The sequence below is a fragment of the Schistocerca cancellata genome, chromosome 7, assembly GCF_023864275.1.
Source record: "Schistocerca cancellata isolate TAMUIC-IGC-003103 chromosome 7, iqSchCanc2.1, whole genome shotgun sequence".
Classification (NCBI taxonomy): domain Eukaryota; kingdom Metazoa; phylum Arthropoda; class Insecta; order Orthoptera; family Acrididae; genus Schistocerca; species Schistocerca cancellata.
The window spans coordinates 15415906-15441095 of NC_064632.1; the positions used below are offsets into that span (position 1 = coordinate 15415906).

At 38.7% G+C, this 25190-nt stretch overlaps 1 protein-coding gene across 3 annotated transcripts in view; it reads left to right on the top strand.

Annotated features, from left to right (window-relative positions):
• LOC126092538 (uncharacterized) overlaps positions 1–25190 on the top strand; it is a 175816-nt gene that overhangs the window by 76344 nt on the left and 74282 nt on the right. For 2 of the 3 annotated variants that reach the window (XM_049908188.1, XM_049908190.1), the window contains exons 5-6: positions 1654–1841; positions 15209–15350. In XM_049908188.1, coding sequence (XP_049764145.1) covers positions 1654–1841; positions 15209–15350 — 330 coding nt within the window. Of the gene's footprint in view, positions 1–1653; positions 1842–3020; positions 3151–15208; positions 15351–25190 lie in introns of all 3 variants that reach the window. The other variant, XM_049908191.1, reaches the window with a different exon arrangement.

Consider the following 25190-nt stretch of genomic DNA (forward strand, 5'->3'; position numbering starts at 1 on the left):
CACTGGCAACAACATCGATGTACTGTGGAGACCTCACGCCCCACGTGTTGAGCAATTTGGCGGTACGTCCACCCGGCCTCCCGCATGCCCACTATACGCCCTCGCTCAAAGTCCGTCAACTGCACATACGGTTCACGTCCACGCTGTCGCGGCATGCTACCAGTGTTGAAGACTGCGATGGAGCTCCGTATGCCACGGCAAACTGGCTGACACTGACAGCGGCGGTGCACAAATGCTGCGCAGCTAGCGCCATTCGACGGCCAACAACGCGGTTCCTGGTGTGTCCGCTGTGCCGTGCGTGTGATCATTGCTTGTACAGCCCTCTCGCAGTGTCCGGAGCAAGTATGGTGGGTCTGACACACCGGTGTCAATGTGTTCTTTTTTCCATTTCCAGGAGTGTATAATACATGATAAATTTATAATATACACTGTGCAACATGAACAGTAAGGATCCCAACACATTTTCCTGAGGTACACCAGAAATTACCTCGAGACATCAGCAACTCTACCCAACATATTACCATGAAATCTTCAATATAGTCACAAATTTGCTTGATATGTTGATATAATCATACTTTCAATAAAAGTGTAGGTATGGTTCTGAGGCAAATGCATTTCAGATGTAAGTAAATACTGTTTCTACCCGACTGCCTGAATCTATGGCTTGTGAGAAAAGCACAAGTTCAGTTTTGTATGACTGATGTTTTCAAAGTTCATGCTGAGTGAGATGGAACAGGTCATTCTGATTGAGCTAAGTCATCAAATTTTACCTCAGAATATGTTCTAATATTCTACGACAGATGAATGTCAAGTCCGTTGGATGGTAGCTTTGTAGATCACTTCTGCTACCCTTCTCATAGATGGTTGTGACCTCTGTTTCCTCCAACAACTGTCCATAGTTTTTTATTTCAGAGATTTGTGGTATATTGCAATTATAAGAGATGTTAACTCAGCCTCAACTTCTGTATTTAATCTGATAGGGATTGCATCACATCCTGAAGCATTGTTTAATTTTCCGATTTCAGCTGTTTCTCAGTGCCACTTACACTAATATATATGTCATCCATCTATGCAGTGAAGGGAGAAATAAATTGGGGCAGTACTTCTTAATTTTCATTACTACTTTTGTTTTAATACCGTCAATTTCACTTCTTGTGTTGCCCATGAGTTTGTGGACATTAACTTTGATGTCACCAACAGAATTTACAAATGACCAGAATTTCTTTGGTTTTCGTGAGACAGTAGTCACTGAAGGCTTAATGCATTGTCCTCTTGACAGCCAGACACATATCATTCATGATCTCATTGTCTATAGCACTATGCTTTGTTTTACACTGATTATGCAGTGGTCTATGTTTCCAAAATGGAAAAGGAATTCAGCAGTCAAGCAGCTGATTGCTGGATTCCTTCTCCTTTTTGAAAGATACCACACTCACTGTGCACCGTTGTTCCCATGGAATCAAACTTTCTTTCCTTACAAGTTTCTTTACAGTGACTGTATACCTTGAAGGGTCCCTCCCTCCATGTGACTAACTCCTACTAAAATCTGTAGTTCAGCCTGTAATGGGATATGTCTAAGAAAAATGTTTTACTTTTTTTCTGTATATGAGTTTAATTATTTATATCCTAATGTTGCTGTGATTTTCTTTTCAGTATGTGGAAACTGAATTGCACAATGTATTCACGGGGTGTTACATGCTAAAAGTTCGCCCCAATAGAACATCTGTTGATAATCCAATGTTAAAGCTAAACAGATACTCTCGCAGTATTTTCATAAAATCAATTTACCAAAAAACTTTTATCCAGACCCCAAATATGTCATACGAGTACAATCCACATGTGTGAGTATGAAATTTATATTTGATAATAATACTATCATAAGCACTAAACATTCTCTCTCTCTCTCTCTCTCTCTCTCTCTCTGTGTGTGTGTGTGTGTGTGTGTGTGTGTGTGTGTGTGTGTGTGTGTTTCTCTTCTACAACATAAAATTATTTTTTGAAAGATTTCATGATGCCTTCAGCTGCCATTCTCTTTATTTTATGTACGATTGTGCAATTTTGGCCTTACGCCATTTTCAAGTGGATGATTTTTAGTAGTAAATTATGCCTTGTATGTCATTGCTCCTATGACTCCATGTTATGCTCATAAAATAAATCCAAGATGTTTTATGCTATTTTAAGAGCAGAGCACGCTACTTTCAAGCAGTTAGTGCAATAACTGCTCAGAAGTATTGTGCTCCTAAAATAGCATAAAACATCTCAGATTTATTTTATGAGCATAACATGGAGTCATAGGAGCAAGAGCAGAGCACGCTACTTTTGAGCAGCTATTGCAATAACTGCTCAGAAGCATTGTGCTCCTAAAATAGCATAAAATATCTCAGATTTATTTTATGAGCATAACATGGAGTCATAGGAGCAATGACTTACAAGGCATAATTTGCTACTAAAAACCATCCATAAAATACTTGAAAATGGCCTAATGCCAAAATTGTACAATCATACATAAAATAAAGAGAATGGCAGTTGAAAGCATCGTGAAATCTTTCAAAAAATTCATCGCAGCTGTAGACCTTATCACTCTGAAATTATAAAATTATTTGTTCTATGAATTATGAAATTCTGAGAATAGAATTGTTTGCATAATAATGGTTCATTCTCTGTGTGTCAACAAAAATAGTGTAATAATAGCGGTGGTAATGGAACTATGCATGAGCTCTCTGGTCTGGTTTGGAAACATTTACAACAGTAAAAATGCTGGCATAATTGTGCTAATTAATCTGTTTTCCTTTTGTCACCTTTATCTTGCCTTTACTGATTTTCTTTGCAGATCATTTTGCAAAATTTTGGAAACTTAGTGTTAACTGTTACATACTTGGGTGTAAGGTGCAAGCTCTACATCTGGGAAGCAGTCTGTTTCTCCAGTTATGAGATGTGTTCCAAGAGCCAGGACTTCTGGAAAACATTTATTGTAGTTTTTAATTAAATTACATTTTAAATGTATTCTTAATTTTTTCTAGGAAGAAAATAGACTTTGTGCTCCCTTTAAATCAGTCTTGGAACAAATATGCTCATCTCATTATATTCTCCTTAAAACAATACTGTTATATGGATGTCAAGAAGGAGAATCCTCTGGTGGTGGAGTTAAGTGTAAGATTTTCTTTTGCACAATTGTTACTGTAGTTTTTGCCTTAAGAAGATTAATATTGTGTAATATATAAAATTTGAATAAGGGAAAGAGTATTACTCACTTAGAATTACACTTATTGCAGTATTGCCTTCTGTCTTCACAAATATTTAATATTACTGGTAATACAAGATATTACCATTCCCTTACATGAAATGTGTAAAATGAATATTATCACATTCTTACAACTGATAAGAACTCGAAATAGAGTTTTATTCTGAATGTATTTCAATATTTATCAGCTAAACATACAAATGCTGTGTATAATATGTCTGTGAAGAGAGAGGGCTCATTATATATTTTGAATGCACTGAGGTAATAATTATCAATAATGGGCATTTGTTTGTATACAACTGCATGGCTAAGTTGATTTCTGTAGTTGAGAATGCATGTCTGCTGCATCTTGCTTTAGCACTTAGAATAATCTACAACATTTACTCAAATGGTTGCAGATATAGAGCATTGTATTATGTACTGCAGTAAATCACAAAATTATGCATAGACTTATTCGATTATTTTCCTTTAACTTAACATACTGTGAAAAATTAAATTTTTTGTATCGTTACTGATGGTGCAATATGTCTTCATATATTCTTGCATTGTGGCTTGATGGCTAAGTTGGTGAATTTCAGACTGCTCAGTTGCTCAACTGTTTAATTTTTCAGTCCACAATCAGTCCTAGGATATTTAATAAAATCAAACAATGGGAAATCTAGGACAGAATAATGAAAATATTAGGATATTTTTGTCATTAATCCTTTATTTTAGCCATAGAAATTAACTGATAATGAAAAAAAATTTGAATTTAAACTTGCTCGGACTGTACATTCAACTGTTAGTCCTCTCAAAGGGCAGAAGAAGTTAAGAGGATCCCATCCGTAATAGGATCATGCCTGCTAAAGCATCCCAGTAATGAATCAAATCTTCAGGTTGAGACAGCTTTACTTTTATGTTCTTGTTAAACCCTTTATCCTTCCCCCTTCCAACATCAGAGTCTTATTCTCACTATTGCCCTTGGATACTCACATTTCATTCAGTTTGTATGTCTATGGAACTTGCTCCACCTTGTCCTCTCAGAGATCTCCCTCTGCCTTTACTCTATTCTGCTCTACTCAGCTGCAACCTCTGCTGCATGCAACTATGTGTGCAACATGCTACTCACTACCCTTGCCTGCAACAGAGTGAGTTTTCTCTGGCATCATATTCACCTTCCTTCTCTTGCTCTCCCCCCCCCCTCCCCCTCCTCCCTCACCCAAAACCCCCTGCTAGCACATGTATCTTTCTAGTGGCCTTTCCTTCCCCTCAACTCTTTCTTATTCATTTCGCTACCTCCATCCAAAACAACTTTGCACCGAATTAGGAGACAGAATGGGACTGTATAGCTGTTTGCATGCATGTGGGCATTGAAGAACATAAGTTTGTAAGCTTTATTTCAGTTCTTATTTTGGTACCTATCTTCTGCACAATGCTTCTGTCCTTGTTGTGAGTAATTGCCTTACTCATCTCATTGTTTGGTTTTCATTCAGGGTTCTCTTACACATTAGAAAATTCTTATATCAGCTATAAATTTATTTATTGCCCATTTTTTCCTTAGTAAGACATTGTCATGATTGACCATTCTAAATCAATGAAAAAGTATGCCAATAGAAATCACATGCTATTGATTCTTGAACTAATGGAAAAATGTATGAAATGCTACATGATTGTGATGCACTAACCATAATCATTACCATTCATGTGCTACAACTGTTGTTTCTTGTTGCACTGATGGAAGTACTACAAAGTATGTTATGCTTGTAGGAGAGGCAAAAGAACAGATTCCTCTGACATTCAGCAATTCAGTGAATGGTAGCTGGAGCAAAATTATTGAAGTCCGCCAGTGTGTTAGTTGTATAGAGTGCGCTGGTGACCATAACAGTTTTTGGCATTAATTGAAAATATTTTAACGCACCTCTTAGGCAAAAGACTCTGTAAATGTAAAATATGAATAATTAGTAACTTAATTTCAACATTGGAAAATTCAGTGGTTAGTGAGCTTCTGTGCGAGTTAGATTGTTATCATTGGATGAATATTATATTTATCCTCCAGTAGTACAAAATATGAGCAACACACTTGAGACTAACAATTGTGAAGAAAATATTGTGTGAGCAGAGGATCATGCAACAGCTGTGAAAGTGTGAATAGTTTGATTAGATAGTAAACAAATAGTGAAAAAGAAACTTTTTTTATTATTTTATTTTTAGATGTAATTCATCATGATCGAATATTAAATAACTGTTTCAGTACTGGAACAAAGTTCAAATAAAAACTGGAAAGTAAATAAATGTACTTATGTAGACTTACTTTTATAAGGTATAAATGGAAATAGAAAGAAGAAACATGCCATTTTTATAGGCATACAAAAACAGTTTTGAACTTTGAATAACGAAAACCTTTATGATATTTTGAAATTGTAAGTAAGAACCTAACTTTTTATCCTAAAAAATACGGACATTAGCACACTATTTCATTACACAGAAATTCTGAAATCTAAAGAGCCTTACATATCATGTAACTGAGTGATCATTACTTCTCGTAGTACATTGTTAGACAGTGATATCAAAAATATAACAGTTTTGAAAGTCTTACAGTTAAATAAAACTTAAGATAAAATTTTATTGGCCATAATTAGTAATGTCAATACAGCCACTTTTTCATTCCTAAAAATAAGTTTGTTTTTAAAGTTCATACTGCTCCATGCCCCTAATTTAGTGTTATAATATATTTTACAAATCTGCCTGCATAGCTGAGATGGTGGTGTGGTGTTGCTCAGCTTGGAGGTCAGCCAGCTTGAATCCTGTTGGTGGATGAAAGTTTCACAGCCGGTATTTGGCTGCGAAGAGGAGGAGAGGTGGTGGCATAAAGTTTCTGATCACTGGTCTTTGCACTAGTGTCCTGCATTAGATTCCAAACCTCTTCACAGTATCTCATGAAGTGAGGGCATATGTTACTGTTGATGGTGATTTGTTTGTTGGATAGGGATATAAAGCTCGGCTTGGTGCTTTTCAACAGGAGTTTGCTATGTGGTGACACTGAGTTTCATGCTCTCCCTTCCCTTCATCCATAACAACATAAACCCAACACTACACTGTACAATCACTCATTACAGTCATCCATTTAACAAAAAATATTAAAAGTGTGAAACTTTGAAAGTATAAAGCCATAAGGTGTTACACTGTAAGTGTAAAATAGAAAGTTATAAAAAATTTTGTTAAAATATTAAAAAAGTGTAGTCTTAGAACAATGGCTGTATAAATAGTGAAAGACATGAAGATGATAAAAATGTGGAAGCAGAATTATGTAGAGGACTTAGAACTGCATGAAGTGTCACTAAATATTAAAATTTTTAAAAACATTGAAAGTATAAAACTGTAAAAAGTAAAAAACAATAAATTATTAAAGTGAAACTATGTGCAGCAAGTAAAGTTGCAGGGATCTGGGTGTGACAGTTACAGTTAATTGAATTTGCTTATGCTTGGTGGCTTAGTATGGCACACAGTTTTGCAGTATGTATGGAAACCAGTCTGCAATGTCCTGCTGCTAGGATGGTGTGTGAGCTGAAGGGCTGTTGCTGTCTTTTCTTGAAAAGTGGGACTGTTGATCACACATGTGCTGCAACGAGGTGGATGATTGGAAGAGGCCTTCAAAGTTTCTAAAAAATGCACTGTTAATAAAAATTTTCTGTTGATTTAATGTGTTGCTAGGATCTTGCAGACTGTGTGTAAAAATCTCAATTTCTTCCAGCATTGTCAGGAAGTGTTCTTTAGGTTTATTGTACAACATTTCCAAATGCATATCAATAATTCCAACTCTATGCTCCAGTGTTAGAAGATGTGCACCAAATGCTGTTTTATTGTTGTGAATTTAAGCATGGTCTTTGAAGCACATTTCAGACATTCTGCCTGTTTGACTTATGTAAATTTTTGGATAGTTTCCACCCTTTAGTTCATGAAATATAAAACTTACGTACACTAAGTGCATAAAAGTAATTTCCTTCCATTTACATTTTCCGCCATTTATATCATTTTTTCAAGTCCTCTAAAAAGTGTAAGTGAGGAACTTCACTGTAGTGGCATTGCAACCTATCTAACAGTTTTCCGAAAAGTATATGCGCTACCATTGATGCAAACATATAGCTTGGCAAATCCAAAACTTTCAAGGATATACCTATCATTTTAACCTCCGAGTTCTTTGTTTCATCCAGAGTTGAAAGGGCCTGCAGAAGAAACTTTTGTCCTCAATTTAGTAGGGGCTAGTATAAACACATAATTTATTATGTTTTTAATGCAATTCATGCTGGTAACAAGTAATTCCACATATATTGCTAGAAAACAGTGCTTTCCATATGAGCTCTTTTTTTAATACATTTATGTTCTTGTCTGTACATTTTGTTTATTTATCTTTATTCAACCAAGGATCATCTAACAGTGATGGGATTTGTCAGGGTAATATAGTGCAAATCAATAGATCAAGATATACAACACACAGCATACATAATATGCTTTATGAGGATGGGACAGGTAGTCTATGAGGATAGGACAGGTGGTCAGCCATGGCCTTAATTAAGGAACCATCCTGGAATTTGTCTTAGAGATCTGGGAAAACCACAAAAAAGCATGTCAGGATAGCTGGACAGAGTAACTCCATCCTCCCAAATACAAGATCAATGTCCTAACATCTGTGCTGCCTTATTCAGTAAGTTCCTATTGTGTAATGTTCCTTATTTATGTACAATTTGTTTCAGGTAACTTGGAATTTGTTCTTCACTGCTGCACATTCCATAGACATCTGCTGATGTCCCTTGCACATTCCATAGACATCTGCTGATGTCCCTTGGACTCTTCAGATGCTGCTGTTCCCCTTACCTCAACTCCAGACTCCATTCCAGGCCATGTTCATCTATGTTCCTCAGTCCATCTGAAAAACTGACATTAATATCATGCATTTTACATCTTTACATGCTTTCCTTGTGAAAGCAGTAAACCATGATCATGTACCAAAACGAGACAAGGTGTTGTAGTTATTCTCTTTCATTACTATTCACTCTTCTGTCGTCTAAGTAAATCTTTAATTGTGTGGTATGCATTAAGTATGAAAAACACTTTAGCTGTCTTTTTAAACAGTTGAATTTAAGTAATCTTTTTCATTTCCTTTGGCAATTTATTGTACAATTTTATCCCCTTTATGTAATATGCTGTTTTGAATTTTTTGTTTGTTTTTCCTAGCTAAATGTAATTCCAAATTCTCGTTCCATGATTATGTATAGAACCTGCAATGTTCCCGTTAACTGATGCTGATATTGCACTTAGTTTATGTATCTTGATGCACTGAAAAGATATTCTGAAAACTGGCACTATGAAAGGGAGTGTCACATGATGTAGACTACACAACAGATGAATTTTAAAGGTGGCTCATCCCACTTTATTTTCACTATTACATCATTAGAGAGCAGTTCCAGTTTTACAAATTATAGTTTCTGCAGGTAAAGAGATGTGCAACTCTGCCTTTGCACACATATCTGGAAGAGAACTCATCCACCTATTAACCAGTGTCTCAGTCCTTCGGACATCACAAAGGCCTACCATACAGTGACAGGAACACGAACGTAACAGTGCACAAGAAATAGTTTGTAGTATGGACACCAGAATTTATAATTAGTAATTAGAGTTTGTACTTTAGTAATTATAGTTTGTAGAGCATTAAAATTTTACTAACTCACCCAATATTTTAAGACACAAAGATATCATGCAGTTCCAAAGTCTTTGCAAACATATTTTCCACACTTATTATGTTGGAGTGCAGAATTACACCTTCCAGTCCCTGACTTTTTCACAAACAGATGAGTGATGTTATCTGTGTGCTGGATAGTTGCACACTTTAAGCTGCATAGATACTGAGCATTGACTTCCCAACAACAAACTTTCATTTTAACCAATGTGGAGATGTCTGTGTGCTCTGTGATCCCAGACTTAAACACGTATAGACCTAATGATGTGACAAGTATGAGTGAGTGCAGGGTGCTGAGTGGGGAATTTGTGAGAAGAGTGACTATGTAAAGACAGGCATAATAATATTATGTTTATTCTGAAATTACTTTATGTTTTGTAATTTGGCTAGTCATATTTTACTATTCTGCAAGGGCTATAAGAATTTAATATTGTTTGATGTATGACAAATGTTTCGGGTTAGTAATTTACAAAAGTATAGGGAACAAATTATTCATTCATTCATTGCCCGCATACTGCAGCTGACAATTTCCAGCTGAAAGTTTGGGTGTATCATACAGTTTTATAAGCAAAAGACCAAGACAGATGTAATACCTGCGTTCTGATAACACCTACCATTCCACACTGTATTGAGGCCTAATTACAATGAGTATAAAAGACATTTACAATTTAAAAAAGGCTCACATTTTACAGGCACGTAAAAGGTCTTCACATAAATGGGGGAGAGGGGGGGGGGGGCAGGTGGGGGGGAGGGGATCCAAAAAATATATACTCACTGTTTGATAGCCCGTTCATAAAGATTTGTCTTATAGGTACAATTCTTGGCATTTGGAGTCATCTTGTATGTCTGAAATGACCAGCAGAAGCTTCTAAACAATTCTGATGGCATTGAACTACAGATCAAACTATGGCTATAAGTGTTTAGCATTATTGTAGTGCATGATGCAACAGTTTTTTTATGGAGATCATTGATTGTAGCTTGTTTTGTTGACACACAATGTACTTCATGGTGCTACAGCTAAAAGTCCATAGGTGTTAAATCTGGAGAGCAAGATGGGTACCCTGTAAGTCCTCTTTGATCTGCCTAGATACATCCTGTCATCTTGATGATGGTAAGGTCAGACTTCACCTTGTTTCCTTTAAGACATTTCACCTTCATGCAGTGTTTGAATGTCAAGCAAAACCCTTGTCTGAGGTAATTTTGACCTGTTATAGTATCCCCAGAGAAAAAGGGACCAATCAAACCACATGATAACAGACTACGTCCAACCTAGTTCAAATGAACATGAGAGTATTCAGGAGCCCAGTAAACACAATCGACATGGTTTCACTGTATTACTTAGGTTCAATATTGGCTTATCAGGCTAAACAAATTTCCCAGAAAATTTGTCATCCTAATCTACCATGTGCTCAAACTACTCACAGTATTCAGTTATTTGATCCAAGTAATTTTTCATCATAGGTAGCATTCTTGGAATTTACGTGTTCCACCTTGTACCCTTATGGAAGTTTCTTTCTCTTGAGTGACTCATCCTGCTTTCACACACTCCTTGATTTACTAATTTTTGCTGTGAATGGATGAAATGTTGCAATACTGTGGCTTTGGACACTGGATGTGTAACTGTTTGTGACTGGCTGGATCTTGCCTTCTTCACATATGTATCGGTTCCATCAGCTTTGAACTTATAATAAATACAGGTAATTTTGAAATATGTTGGTGGCCATATTTTAAACCCTTACTGCCACTACCATTGTAGATAGTGAATATTCTGATACTTGCAATATCACTTCAATACAACCATAAATTCCACAAATGACAACCTCATCCCAGCCATTGTTGCTAGATAATTGTTTTCTACTTTATTGTACTGTGGCATCAACCCCACCACCTGCACATGGACAGTGTGAACTGCCAGCACCAACTACCAGAAACAAATTTAACATATACGCTGCTGTTTTGCATGTTATCAGTAACTGTAATTAATTTTGTTTCAAAATTATTCAATTGCAAATGGTTGGTACATTTTTATCCCTCCTGTTTATACACTCTTCATTATAAAATAACATCTGAAGTTTAATTACATTTTAAATACTTGCCCTTACTGTTTATACATTCCTCTGTGAGATAAACCTTTATGTGGTTTTTAGCAAATTTAATTCCTTTCACTGTCTTAATTATTATGGTTGATTATTAAATAGCCTTTTGCCTGCTTCACTTGGAGCAATCATTGTCAGTTTAAAAGTTTTCTTATTTTGTGTAACGATTTTCCATTTCTGTTTGTTGGATGGTCATTTGTGTCTTTATTGAGGAGGTGACTGACAGTTACTCTGACTGCCATAATATTCTGATATGAATATAGTGAGTACACTGTCATAATATTATGCTGTATAAAAGCTTGGTTCTACTGAGAAATTCATCAATGGAGTAGAAGGAGTTGACCACCAATAAATCCTTTAGGTTTCTCTTAAACTGAATTTCATTGGTTGTTAAGCTTTTTATGGCTGCTGACAAGTTATTGAAAATGTGTGTTCCTGAATAATGCGTACCTTTTTGTACATGAGTAAGTGACTTTAAATCCCCGTCAAGCTTATTCTTATTTCTAGTATTGATTCCATGAATTGAGCTGTTGGTTTGAAAAAGTGTTATATATTTTAATGACAGATTTCATTAACAAATAAATATATTGGGAAGCAGTAGTTAGTATCCCTAGTTCCCTAAACAGGCTTCTGCAGGATGTTCTTGAGTTCACACCACATATAACTCTTACTGCACGTTTTTGTGCCCAGAAAACTTTAGCTTGGCTTGATGAATTACCCCAAAAAATAATCCCATATGACATTATGGAATGAAAGTAAGCATAGTATGCCAGCTTTTTAATTTTTATATCCCCTATGTCTGACACAATTCGCATTGCAGATAGAGATTTGTTAAGATGCTTCAGCAGTTCTGCAGTGTGCTCCTCCCAGTTGAATTTATTATCAAGCTGTAATCCCAAGAACTTAGCACTGTCCACTTCATCTGTATGCTTGTCATTGTATGTTAGGCATATACTCGTGGGACACCCCTTACAAGTTCTGAATTGCAGGTAGTGTTTTTTCAAAGTTTAGTGACAAAGAATTGGCTAGGAACCAGTGATTAATGTCCACAATTATTTTATTAGCCGATCTTTCTAAGACTACACTTGATTTGCTATTTATTGCAATGGTTGTATCATTGGAAAACAAAACGAACGTGGCATCTGGTAACGTTACTGATGAAAGGTCATTGATATACACAAGAAAAAGTATGGGGCCTAAAATGAAACCTTGTGGGACCCCACCCATCCCAGTTGAATGATGCCTGATAGCTTAATACATGTCTCTTTCCCAACAACACCCTTTGTTTCCTCCCAGAGATATAAGATTTGAACCATTTTGCAGCATTTCCTGTTGCACTATAATATTCTAATTTACTTAAAAGGATATTGTGATTTACACAGTCAAATGCCTTTGTTAGATCACAAAATATACCAGTTGCCTGCAATTTTTTGTCTAATGAATTAAGCACATTTTCACTGTAAGTGTAGATAGCCTTTCCAATATCATAATCCTTTAGAAATTCGAACTGCAACGTCGACAGTATGTTATTTGGGATAAGATGGTTATAAAGCCAGTTGTACCTCACTTTTTCTAAAATTTTTGAGAATGCTGGCAAAAGTGAAATTGGAAGGAAATTTGATGCTATTTCTTTATCTCCCTTCTTAAACAATGGCTTAACTTCAGCATATTTCAACCATTCAGGAAATATTCCACTGATAAATGACTGGTTACACAGATAGCTTAATATGTTACTTAACTCAGAATCACATCCTTTAATTAACTTTGTTGATATTTCATCTTACTCACTAAATGTTTTTGATTTTAAAGATTTTATGATGGAAATTATTTCCACTGGGGTAGTGAGGATCAAATACATATTATTGAAGTTACTTGAAATGTCTGATCTGAAGTATTCCATAGCAGCATCTACAGAACCTGACAACCCCAACTTTTCTGTAACAGTTATAAAATGTTTGCTAAAAAGTTCTGCAACATCATACACATCTGTTGCCAATGTATCATTTACTCTTAATCCTACTTATCCCTCTTCATGTATGGTTCTACCAGTCTCTTCCTTCACTATATCCCATATTGTCTTTATTTTGTTATCTAATATGACTATCTTTTCCTTGCAGTATATTTACTTTGATGTCCGTGTTGCAGTCTTTAATATTTTGCAGTATTTCTTGCAATGTGCTATAGCATCAACATCAGAACTGTTTCGGATTGACAGATACAGTTTTATTTTTGTTTTACAAGATACGCCTTCCTTGAGTAATCCCTGGCTTCTTTGTAGACTTTGCTCTAAACTTAGTTAGTTTTGGGGGGAAATAGTTTTCAAATAAGGTAAGCACTTTATTAGCAAAAGTGTTATATTTTTCATTCATGCCATGAACACTGTAAACATCATTCGAGTGAATGTCTCTGAGGAGTGTCCTAAAATAATTTTTGGCTTATTGATTACCCTCTTGAGCTCAGATTTAACAGATTTTATATCCTGTTCAGTATTAGCTTCTAACAGAAGGAACTGCATGTCATGATCTGAGGCCATTGACTATTGGTTTTGTAATATAATTTTGTTCATTGGACTTTTCTATAAAGATATTATCAATGGCTCTTTGTGAGCAATTGGCTACCCTAGTGGGGAACTTTACAGTGGGAAGTAAGTTGAATGATAGTGTTACTAACTCATGTAAGTTCTTATTGGGAGAATCTTTAAGGAAATCTACATGGAAATCACCAGCAACCACTATTTCTTTGTTTTTGGTTGTTAAATGGACCAGTATAGCTTCAAGGTGGTTTATGAACAGATTAAAGTTACCTGCAGGTGCTCGATATACACTTAATATTATGAAGGACTTTTTGTGAAATTCTGCTTCTCTTGCACATGCTTTTAGGCAAAATATATGAATGTATATGTTTTTAAATTTATGACAGTTCCTGATGAATGTGGCGACTCCTCCTTCCTCCATTTCTGCTCTACAAAAGTGAAATGCTAACCTAAACCCTGTAACACTTAAAAATTCTGTACCAGTGGTCACATGTTGTTCAGAGAGGCAGATTATGTCAGCTGGGTTTGAAGACTCTAATTCATCTATGCAGGTAATTAATTCATTAATTTTATTTCTCAGTCCTTGAATATTTTGATGCATTAAAGATAGCTGACATTTCACAATGACTGAGTTAAGTTTTTTGGTTTCTTTCTCAAACTGAAGGTTTGTCTCAGTCCTAACCTCTCTTAAAATTTGGTTTCTTTCTGTTCTCACTACCCTAAAAAAGGGTCTTTTCTGAATCCTATAACCACTGGTATTTTATCACTCATGACAGTGCCTCCCCCCTTTAACTTTCCTGCTATATTCTCAGCCAGTTTACCCTTCCTTTTCCTGTTGAGGTGAAGACCATGCCTAGTATAATCCCACCTATTGAGAGAATCAATAGGAACCACACCAATTTGTGACGTGAAGAATAAAGATGTATACGGTTAACAACATTTGTTTTATTTTAGAGGCTTTAAGAGTTCTCAATAAAAAATATGGAGGCATTACTTTTCAGCAAACCCTCTTAATACTTACTTGAATGAAGGATTACAAGATGTAATATTAAAATTTTAAGTTACTTGATCAGTGTCCTCTTTTTCAACTCCATTTTTGTGCTTAAGTTACACCAAAAGTAAGCTGAGCTGAAAGTTATAGAATTTACTAGCTCATCTAATTCGCCTGGACTGCTATGACTGTCTTTATTGCCAATTATTGTTCATCACACTATAGCAAAGAGAGTGTAAACTGTTGCAATTTTTATGCATTGTCTAAAAATAAAGGAAACTGCTGTAATGACCTAAAGACAATAAAATCTTTATTTTATTATTATGTATAAATATTTTAGTCTTGATTAATTATTATTTTGCTTTTTACTGCTTTCTCTTGCTTTGTGGGCACCTGTGGTATAATAAATTGCCTCTGAATGTAATTAACAGCCTTGCGTTACTAATGCTTTCTTTGTTTTACCTATAATTTTGTGTATTTTGCAGAAAAGTTCTACACCATTTCGTGTATTCTTTTTGTCATTTCCTTTCTGTTGTAGTCATTATAATCAAATCTTGGCTCAATGTTTAAACATTTTCTGAATTTCTTTCCATAAAGTGTAATTTCTGTAGTGGCATTCTGCCTGTGTTTACAGAAATGTTGCATTTATAAACATTACTTCCTCATGGATTGGAAAAATTCCATTGCTTGTTAGTATGGGATATATAGAGCGAGAGGCAGGGAATCAGTCATGTCAAACAAGTGGCATTGTGCAGTCCTGCTGCAGCTCAAAAATGGTAAGAAGATGCCATATAAGCTGTCTGAGGTGGTGGGTTGTTTTAAGAGCAAAAGTTATTTCTTATTGCTTTAATATTAAGAACGGATTGTGGCATCAAACTGAACAGTGAACTAGAGAAATGCTTTTCACCACAGGTCATAAAACATTTCATATGCAGTGATTTCGTAAACTTTTAACCACATAAAAAACATCTGACCTTAACAATCATTGTACATTATGACCTTAACAATTTATTCATATTTTAGTAGGCACAGCCACTAAACATCAGTTGTTAAACATAAAAGGTTTGATTTAGTTTGAAATTGTGGAGGGCCTCTGTTATAACGTCAAGTTTAACACATATATTTCGGAACGACACAACACATATAAGTCACAGAGTAAGTTGACAAGTAAGATATGTGTACTCGTTAGCATTCGAATGAGCACTGAGTCCCAGTCTAGCGGCGGCTGCTTGGCTGGCCGCTCAGATGGCACAGCTGCTGCATGGCTGGCAGACAGCGCCGCACATAGAGGATATGCATAATTGCGTGGGGGCGCTTTGAATGATTGGCGAGTCACAACACTTTCCCACCCTTTGAAATTGTTGCACTGGTCTTGATAGAAGTGTCCTGGAGATGGCTAATGTCCCTAGGCATTGTTTGACTCGCCGTAAAGTCTCGAGGAGGAGGCTTCCTGTACTGACGGAAGTGTCCCCGATGATAACAGGTCGAGCTGACAGGAGACGTAGGGGTCGAATCTGCTGGGGCCCCATGCACCAATCTGCCCGTTGCAGCAAGTCCAGTTGATATGACAGGAGACATGGGCGATGTGTCGGCGTCCGTTGGAGGAGGAGGCGAGTAGATTTGCTCTGACAGAGGATGGTCATCCGGTTCCTGCATGGGCACGTCTCCTGGTGGCGTCCGTTCTTGTGCTGGCATCGCGATGACGGTGAGAGGGCTGCGTTGTGAGTATTGAGAGATGCCAAGATCCCGAGCATCAGGTAGAGCCGAAGGTGGTGTAGCGGCATTCGGAACAGGTGTTGCTGGCACACGAGGCCGAAGCTGGTCCGAATGACGCACTGCAGCACCCATGTCCGTCTGGATTTCATACAGGCGTCTGCCACGGTGTCTTAAGATGCGGCCCGGGCTCCATTTTGGCCGCCAGCCGTATCCCCGTACCCAGATGAGGTCGTCGGCGGTGAACTGGCAAGTGAAGGCACCCGCAGCCGGGAGGTGGAAGGCCGCAGAAGATGAAGTAGCATGCGGGGCTGTTGGCCATGTAAGAGCTCAGCTGGGCTGTGGTTGCCCATGGGGGTGAAACGGTAAGACGCCAGAAACAGGAGAAACGCATCATCAGCAGCAGAAGTCAGAAGTTTCTGCATCTGAGCCTTAAATGTGCGGACCAGTCGTTCAGCCTCACCATTGGATTGTGCATGGAACAGCGGGGCCGTGACATGCATAACGCTGTGACGAGCACAAAAATCCGCAAATTTAGAAGAGGCAAATTGCGGACCATTATCAGTAACAAGAGTAGAGGAGGCCTTCCAAAGAAAAAATGCGGGTGAGAGCACTGGTGGTTGCCGCAGTGGTAGGTGACGTGCAACGGACAATGAAAGAAAAGTTAGAGTAGGCGTCAATTATGAGGAGCCAATAAGTACCTAAAAAGGGTCCCACAAAGTCAGCACGAATGTGCTCCCAGGGCTTCTCAGGCGAAGGCCACGGTGACAAAGATGACTTCGTGGCAGCGGCCTGTGATGCACAAGGGCCGCAGGCAGCAACCATGTGTGCTATTTCAGAGTCGATGCCAGGCCAGTACACATGACGGTGCGCCAGAGATTTTGTGCGAGACACACACCCCAGTGGCCTTGGTGAAGGAGGTTCAAGACCGAAGCATGCAAAGACACAGGTACCACAACATGCGGCGAAGTATTGTAAGTGGAGAGGAGGATAACACCATCCCTAGCCGTGACGCGGTAGCGCAAAGCTTAGTAGTTCCGCAACGGATCAGAAGTCTTAGCAGACGGGCGATCTGGCCAACCCTTCTGAATACAGCGTAAAACCCGGGAGAGGGTAGGGTCAGAACCCGTAGCAGCCGCCAGCCTGTCCCCAGTGATGGGGAACCCGTCCACCACCCACTGCTCGGTAGCATCCAGGGGGAAACACAAAAGTTCGTCCCTATCGAATGCCAGATCAGGACCCATGGGAAGGCGAGACAGAGCATCAGCATTTGCATGTTGAACCATTGCCCGGAAATGAATCTCATAATTGAAACGAGACAAGTAAAGAGCCCAACGCTGGAGGCGGTGTGCAGCCTTGTCGGGAAGTGACGTTGATGGATGAAACAAGGAAACAAGTGGTTTGTGATCCATAACAAGATGAAATTTTGAGCCATAGAGAAAAACACCAAACTTATGAAGTGCATAAATAATGGCCAAAGTTTCTTTTTCAATTTGAGAATACTTTTGTTGGGCATCCGTGAGTGTTTTGGAGGCATAAGCAATGGGTTGTTCCGAACCATCAGGAAAACGGTGCACAAGGACAGCACCGACCCCATATTGAGAGGTGTCTGTGGCAAGAACAAGATGCTGGCCAGGTCAATAAGTAGCCAGGCACGGGGCCTGTTTCAGTATAGTCTTCAATTTCTGGAAAGCCGCGTCGCATGACGCGGACCAGTGAAAAGGCACGTTTTTATGCAACAGGCGATGCAACGGCTGAGCCACCAAAGCCCCAGATGGTAAAAACTTGTGATAGTATGCTATTTTCCCCAACAAGGCCTGCAGTTCCTTAACAGATGTAGGGCAAGGAAGGGCATCGATCGCAGCGACAGTTTGCTGAAGCGGACGAATACCATGCCGAGAGAGTTGAAACCCCAAGTACATGATAGATGCCTGAAAAAATTGTGATTTCTGAAGATTGCACTTAAGACCGGCAGTCTGTAAGACATGAAAAAGTGTGCGGAGATTTTGAAGATGCTCTTCAGTGGTGGAGCCAGTGACAACAATGTCGTCCATGTAATTGATATACCTAGGGACAGGGAGCAATAATTGTTCCAAGAATCGCTGAAAGAGAGCAGGGGCGCTAGCAACCCCAAATGGGTTGGTATTGATAGAGGCCGAAAGGCGTGTTAAGGACCAGAAACTGCCGGGAAGCAGCGTCGAGAGGAAGTTGATGATAAGCTTCTGACAGGTCAATTTTAGAAAAATACTGGCCTCCAGCAAGTTTAGTGAACAGTTCTTCAGGACGGGGCATAGGGTAAGTGTCGATGAGGCATTGAGCATTTACAGTGGCTTTGAAATCTCCACAGCGATGAATATCACCATTTGGCTTAGCAACTACAACGACAGGAGAGGACCACTCACTGGAAGTGACAGGAAGCAAGACCCCTGAAGTAGTGAGACGATCCAACTCCCATTTTACCCGATCACGAAGGGCCACAGGAATGGGCCGAGCCCGAAAAAACTTAGGCTTCAAAGTCGTTTGCACGGCCTAACCCAGGAGAAAAAAGGGACGAAAATGTCGTCAACAAGGAATCCCGTTGAGCATAAGGAATAGCATCAGAGACAATATTGACAGAGTCATCTATGGAAAACCCAAAAACGCGAAAGGCATCAAAACCAAAAAGATTTTCTGCGTTGCTCTGGTCGACCACAAATATGGGAACAGTGCGAAAGATGGATTTGTAAGATACCTCAGCATTAAACTGTCCCAAGAGAGAAATCTTCTGTTCATGGTACGTCCATAATTGCCGAGTGACAGGGGACAGGAGTGGAGAACCCAACTGAAGATATGTCTGAGAATTAATTATAGTGGCAGCAGAACCGGTATCCACTTGCATGCGAACATCTTGACCAAGGATTTGGACAGTGAGGAATAACTTCCCTGAAAGGGAAGAAGTGCAATTGACAGACAACACAGAATCAGAATCAGCGTCATGTTCATGAACATCATGTATGCAGTCGGATTTGCAAATGGAAGACACATGACCTTTCTTTTTGCAATTGTGACACACAGCCCAATGTTGGGGACAGTCCTCGTGTGAATGTTTCGTGAAACACCGCGGACATGAAGGAAGTTGCTGGGGGTTTTGCTGCAGTTTCTTAGCGGGTTGTTTACGGCTAGGACGAGGCTGCGCATGGGAGCGCGCTGCGGCCACGTCGGCCGGCGGGGACGCGCCGCACGTGCCGTCAACAGCGCACAGAGGTTGTATTTCCCCGACATCACCCCACGCTTCTTTTTGCGCCCCAGCGGCGCGAGAAATTTCAAAAGACTGCGCAATGGAGAGAACTTCATCTATAGTCGGATTCACCAACTGAAGGGCACGTTGCCGAACTTCTTTGTCGGGCACCAACCGGATAATAGCATCCCGTACCATGGAATCGGCATAGGATTCTTTGTGAACGTCGGTAACAAATTGACACTTTCGACTGAGGCTGTGAAGTTCAGCAGCCCAAGCGCGATATGATTGATGTGGCTGTTTGACAATGATAAAAGGCAACACGAGAGGCTACCACATGTGTTTGCTTTTGAAAATAGACAGACAGAAGTGAGAACATTTCAGCAAAGGACAAAGATGCAGGATCCTTCAAAGGAGCCAATTGCGACAACAACCGATACATTTGAGGTGAAATCCAGGAAAGGAACAGAGACCTGACATGGTTGTTCGTCCGCGACATGAATTGCCAATAAGTGCTGTCGAAGACGTTTTTCATAATCAGACCAGTCTTCTGCCGTCTCATCGTAAGGAGGAAAAGGAGGTATAGCCAACGACGAGAAACGCCCCGCATTTGACACCGCGACGAAATCGCGAATCGCCGCTGTTAGAAGCGTTTGCTGTTCAAGGAGATTTTGCAGTAGTTGCTAGACAGTAGCCATGGAACCCCATGAGTCAACAGTGAAAAGGAAAAATCCACTACCTCATCGCCAATTGTTATAACGTCAAGTTTAACACATATATTTCGGAACGACACAACACATATAAGTCACAGAGTAAGTTGACAAGTAAGACATGTGTACACGTTAGCATTCGAATGAACACTGAGTCCCAGTCTAGCGGCCGTTGCTCGGCTGGCCGCTCAGGTGGCGCAGCTGCTGCATGGCTGGCAGACAGCACCGCACGTAGAGGACGCGCGTAATTGCGCGGCGGCGCTTTGAATGATCGGCGAGTCACAACAGCTTCCATTACCTTTCTTCTCAGAAATCATTAAATACATCTAAGATTTCCTCATGGCTTGTGTTTCAGAAGTGGGCTTGAATGAATGAAATCATTACTTTGTGAGCTTTCATCACTTAAATTGTTGCAAGAAAGCTGTATGTTCAGTAAGGGGACACTAAGTGCCTGACTGCTCAAGTTAAGATTGTGAGTTCTGAGTTCTGGAATATGATGGCAGTCTGAGACTGGTGTTCATCTTATTGAAAAATGTCTACCGAACTCTGATCAGTGTAGGTGTATCCCATGGATATTTGCTTGAACATCAAGTTGTTTGGTTTTTAACTGCAGACAAGGCTCAAGAAATTTGTGATAATGGCCATCATTGGCCTGGAACCAATGCTATAGTTAGAAGAGAAAATATTTACTTATCGGCAATACTGGAATAAAGAAATGCTCTTATAGTTTTCATACTTTTTATATTCAATTTCAAGCTTTCTGTGTTATTCTCTTTTTAATTATTATTTTTATTCACTTCGCAACACTGTGGGAGAAAAAGCTGATGATAGATTCAATTTTCAGTCACTGTGAGTCTTAATGGGAAGTACAGCAATGATCTTCACATATGAAATGACCAGCAAATTCATTAATAGGATCTTTTTTTTTCTTTCTTTCTTTTTCACAAACATATTTCTAATGAGGCTTGTCTCTTTCATTCCATTTGAACCCAGGTTTATTATGACCATAATTGCTTACAGCTTATGTGATTTATTGTTCATCTTGTCTGCAGCTTTTGTGTTTTATCTTTAACTTTGCATGTTAATGTTCCTGTGGGCATTATTTAATATTTAAAAATTTACATGTATCAAAAATAAAGGGGTCAAAACAATATCCAGCTTGATCTAAAGATATAAAATAGAATATAATTAATTACAAATGCAGTGAAGTATCAATTTCTAGAGAGAGAAGAAACTGAGCACCTCACTTGTGTGTTTATATTTTATGCCATGCCCATACGGACAAATAAAAACTGTAACCAGTCACTTTTTTGAATAATTATGTTTTTTCCATGAACGAGTTTTCAAACCTTTTCAGGTTCATCTTCGGATGGTTTCTGGAAGTTACATCTTTATTTTTAGCATAATGCTGGGTGCTGGCTTGCGACAGTATGGGTGGCTTTTTTCGTTAGTGTCCATCTCTCTGCCTCCATTTTGATGTCCAGTTGCTATATCACTACACACACTTTCACACAAACTACGGTATATTAATTTACACTTGGACAGCAAGACTTTCCTAGCATCCAGCATGTGCTTTACAACAATAATTTTATGTTTCTTTCTTCATTTGTGTTCTCTTCTTTAATGCCAAATCATTTTCTTTTTTAAAAAAAAATATTATTCTCTTCTGGCTTTATATAAAAATAGTTAAACTTACTAGCTGTCCCATTTACCTTCAGTATTTTTTTTTCAGCAACAATAATTATATGTCATTTGAGAAATTGGTACACAAATATACATATGGGTATTAGCTTCCAGGAGCACAGTATTTCTGAAAGTGACCTCGTTGCCACCATCATGTGTGTTGATGACTTAATTGGCAATGTGTGAACATAGAACTTTCATTTACACACTCTGTCCCACTCCTGTAGTGGATCCATAACAATTCCCTATGCAGTTCATACTTTGGAGCAGGTTTGGTTCCTTGTCAGGGTTCATGTCCAGTGCCAGATGAGCAATGTGCCTGTACACTGTCACATAATCACTTTTGTATGTGTGTATTACTGTGTGAAAATAATGTAAAAAGAAATCAGTTAGGCGGAGCAATTATCAGGAGAATTTCAGATAGATGTAGGAATGACATGATGAATACAGACACAATTATTTATTGGAGAGGCAGAAGGGAAGAAAAATATATTTTCTGGAACCTACTGTTCTCCAGTCTATGAATTATTATGATAAGGATAATTATCATAATGAATTTACTGTTTGAAGTTTTTGTTAAAATTTATTTCAAGACCTAGCTTTCACGTTTGTCATAAAGTGATATTAGGAGACAATTTAGAATTATCTTACTTGTTGAGGTATTAATCAATAACTGTATTTTGCAACTGATGTGTCTCACATGGATGTTTCAAGTATTACAGACATGTCCCAGAATTCAAAACATTCAGAAGTGTGTCTTTGTAGTGGATTTACACATTTACATTATTTTCTTGAAATGAAATTTAGACATTGTGCCTTCTATTAATGGACTTTCAGACCTAAAAGGAGGAAGACAACATTTCAGCTGCAGATGAATGAGTGGTAGTGATAGCATCTGCTTCCCCATCTCCTTCCTCCTAATACTATTTTCTACTGCCTCCTTGCCACTCTCCAACCTGCTACCATTGATGTCTCTCCCAAAATCCCATCCCTTTATAGAGCAATCTCTCACAATCAGATAACATTTCAGCAGCTGTAGAGGTGGTAAGTGTAGGTTCAAATAGTTGATGTAACTTCATTGAATGGGCACAACTTTAATATACACTGTATGATACAAAGTAATCAGACACCTCCTTTGTAATGAAGTATTTTCTAGTAGATGTTATGAGAGGTGGACCTGCCACTATAAAAGGACTCTGGGAATATTGTGTTGTCAGTAGAGAAGCAGTAACAGCAGAAAGGATAGGTAAGGAGTACTCAGTGATTTCGAATGTGGACTAATTATTGGATGTCACCTGAGTAACACATCTGTGAGGAAAATTTCAGCTCTTCTAAAGCTGTGCAAGTTGACTGTTGGTGATGTGTGTAATCTGGAAATGTGAAGGAACAACAACATCTAAACCAAGAGTAGGCAAACCACATGTGCTAACAGAGAGCAACTGTCAAGCATTGCAGAGAGTGGTTGTGAAAAGTCACATGAAATCAGAAGATGGAACCACTTGTGAGTTCCAAAGTGCTACCACTAAAACAGCTAGCACAGTGATGACTGTGCATAGGGAGTTACAAAAGGATGCAGTGGTCAAGAAGCTCCTCATAAGCTACACATTTCTGCAGTCAGTGCTAAGTAAAACTTGAGGTAATATAAAAAACAACACTACTGGACACTGGATGACTGGAAATTAGTGATTTGGACTGATGAACCACACTGTCATCATCATCATCACCATCATCATTTAAGACTGATTATGCCTTTTCAACGTTCAGTCTGGAGCATAGCCCCCCTTATACAGTTCCTCCATGATCCCCTATTCAGTGCTAACATTGGTGCCTCTTCTGATGTTAAACAACCTATTACTTCAAAATCATTCTTAACCGAATCCAGGTACCTTCTCCTCAGTCTGCCCCGACTCCTCCTACCCTCTACTGCTGAATCCATGAGTCTCTTGGGTAACCTTGCTTCTCCCATGCATGTAACATGACCCCACCATCTAAGGCTGTTCGCCCTGACTGCTACATCTATAGAGTTCATTCCCAGTTTTTCTTTGATTTCCTCATTGTGGACACCCTCCTGCCATTGTTGCCATCTACTAGTACCTGCAATCATCCTAACTACTTTCATATCTGTAACCTCAACCTTATTGATAAGGTAACCTGAATCCACCCAGCTTTCGCTCCCATACAACAAAGTTGGTCGAAAGATCGAACGGTGCACAGATAACTTAGTCTTGGTACTGACTTCCTTCTTGCAGAAGAGAGTAGATCGTAGCTGAGCACTCGCTGCATTAGCTTTGCTACACCTCGCTTCCAGTTCTTTCACTATGTTGCCATCCTGTGAGAATATGCATCCTAAGTACTTGAAACCGTCCACCTGTTCTAACTTTGTTCCTCCTATTTGGCACTCAATCCGTTTATATTTCTTTCCCACTGACATTACTTTCGTTTTGGAGATGCTAATCTTCATACCATAGTCCTTACATTTCTGATCTAGCTCTGAAATATTACTTTGCAAACTTTCACGTGAATCTGCCATCACAACTAAGTCATCCGCATATGCAAGACTGCTTATTTTGTGTTCACATATCTTAATCTCACCCAGCCAGTCTATTGTTTTCAACATATGATCCATAAATAATATGAACAACAGTGGAGACAGGTTGCAGCCTTGTCTTACCCCTGCAACTACTCTGAACCATGAACTCAATTTACCATCAACTCTTAACTGCTGCCTGACTGTCCATGTAAAAACCTTTAATTGCTTGCAAAAGTTTGCCTCCTATTCCATAATCCTGTAGAACAGACAATAACTTCCTCCTAGGAACCCGGTCATATGCCTTTTCTAGATCTATAAAGCATAGATACAATTCCCTGTTCCACTCATAACACTTCTCCATTATTTGCCGTAAGCTAAAGATCTGGTCCGGACAACCTCTAAGAGGCCCAAACCCACACTGATTTTCATCCAATTGGTCCTCAACTAATACTCGCACTTTCCTTTCAACAATACCTGAGAAGATTTTACCCACAATGCTGATTAAAGAGATACCTTTGTAGTTGTTACAATCTTTTCTGTTTCCATGTTTAAAGATTGGTGTGATTACTGCTTTTGTCCAGTCTGATGGAACCTGTCCTGATTCCCAGGCCATTTCAATTATCCTGTGTAGCCATTTAAGACCTGACATTCCACTGTATTTGATGAGTCCCGACTTAATTTCATCCACCCCAGCCGCTTTATTGCACTGCAATCTATTGACCATTTTTTCCACATCCTCAAATGTGATGCCTATTTCCATCAT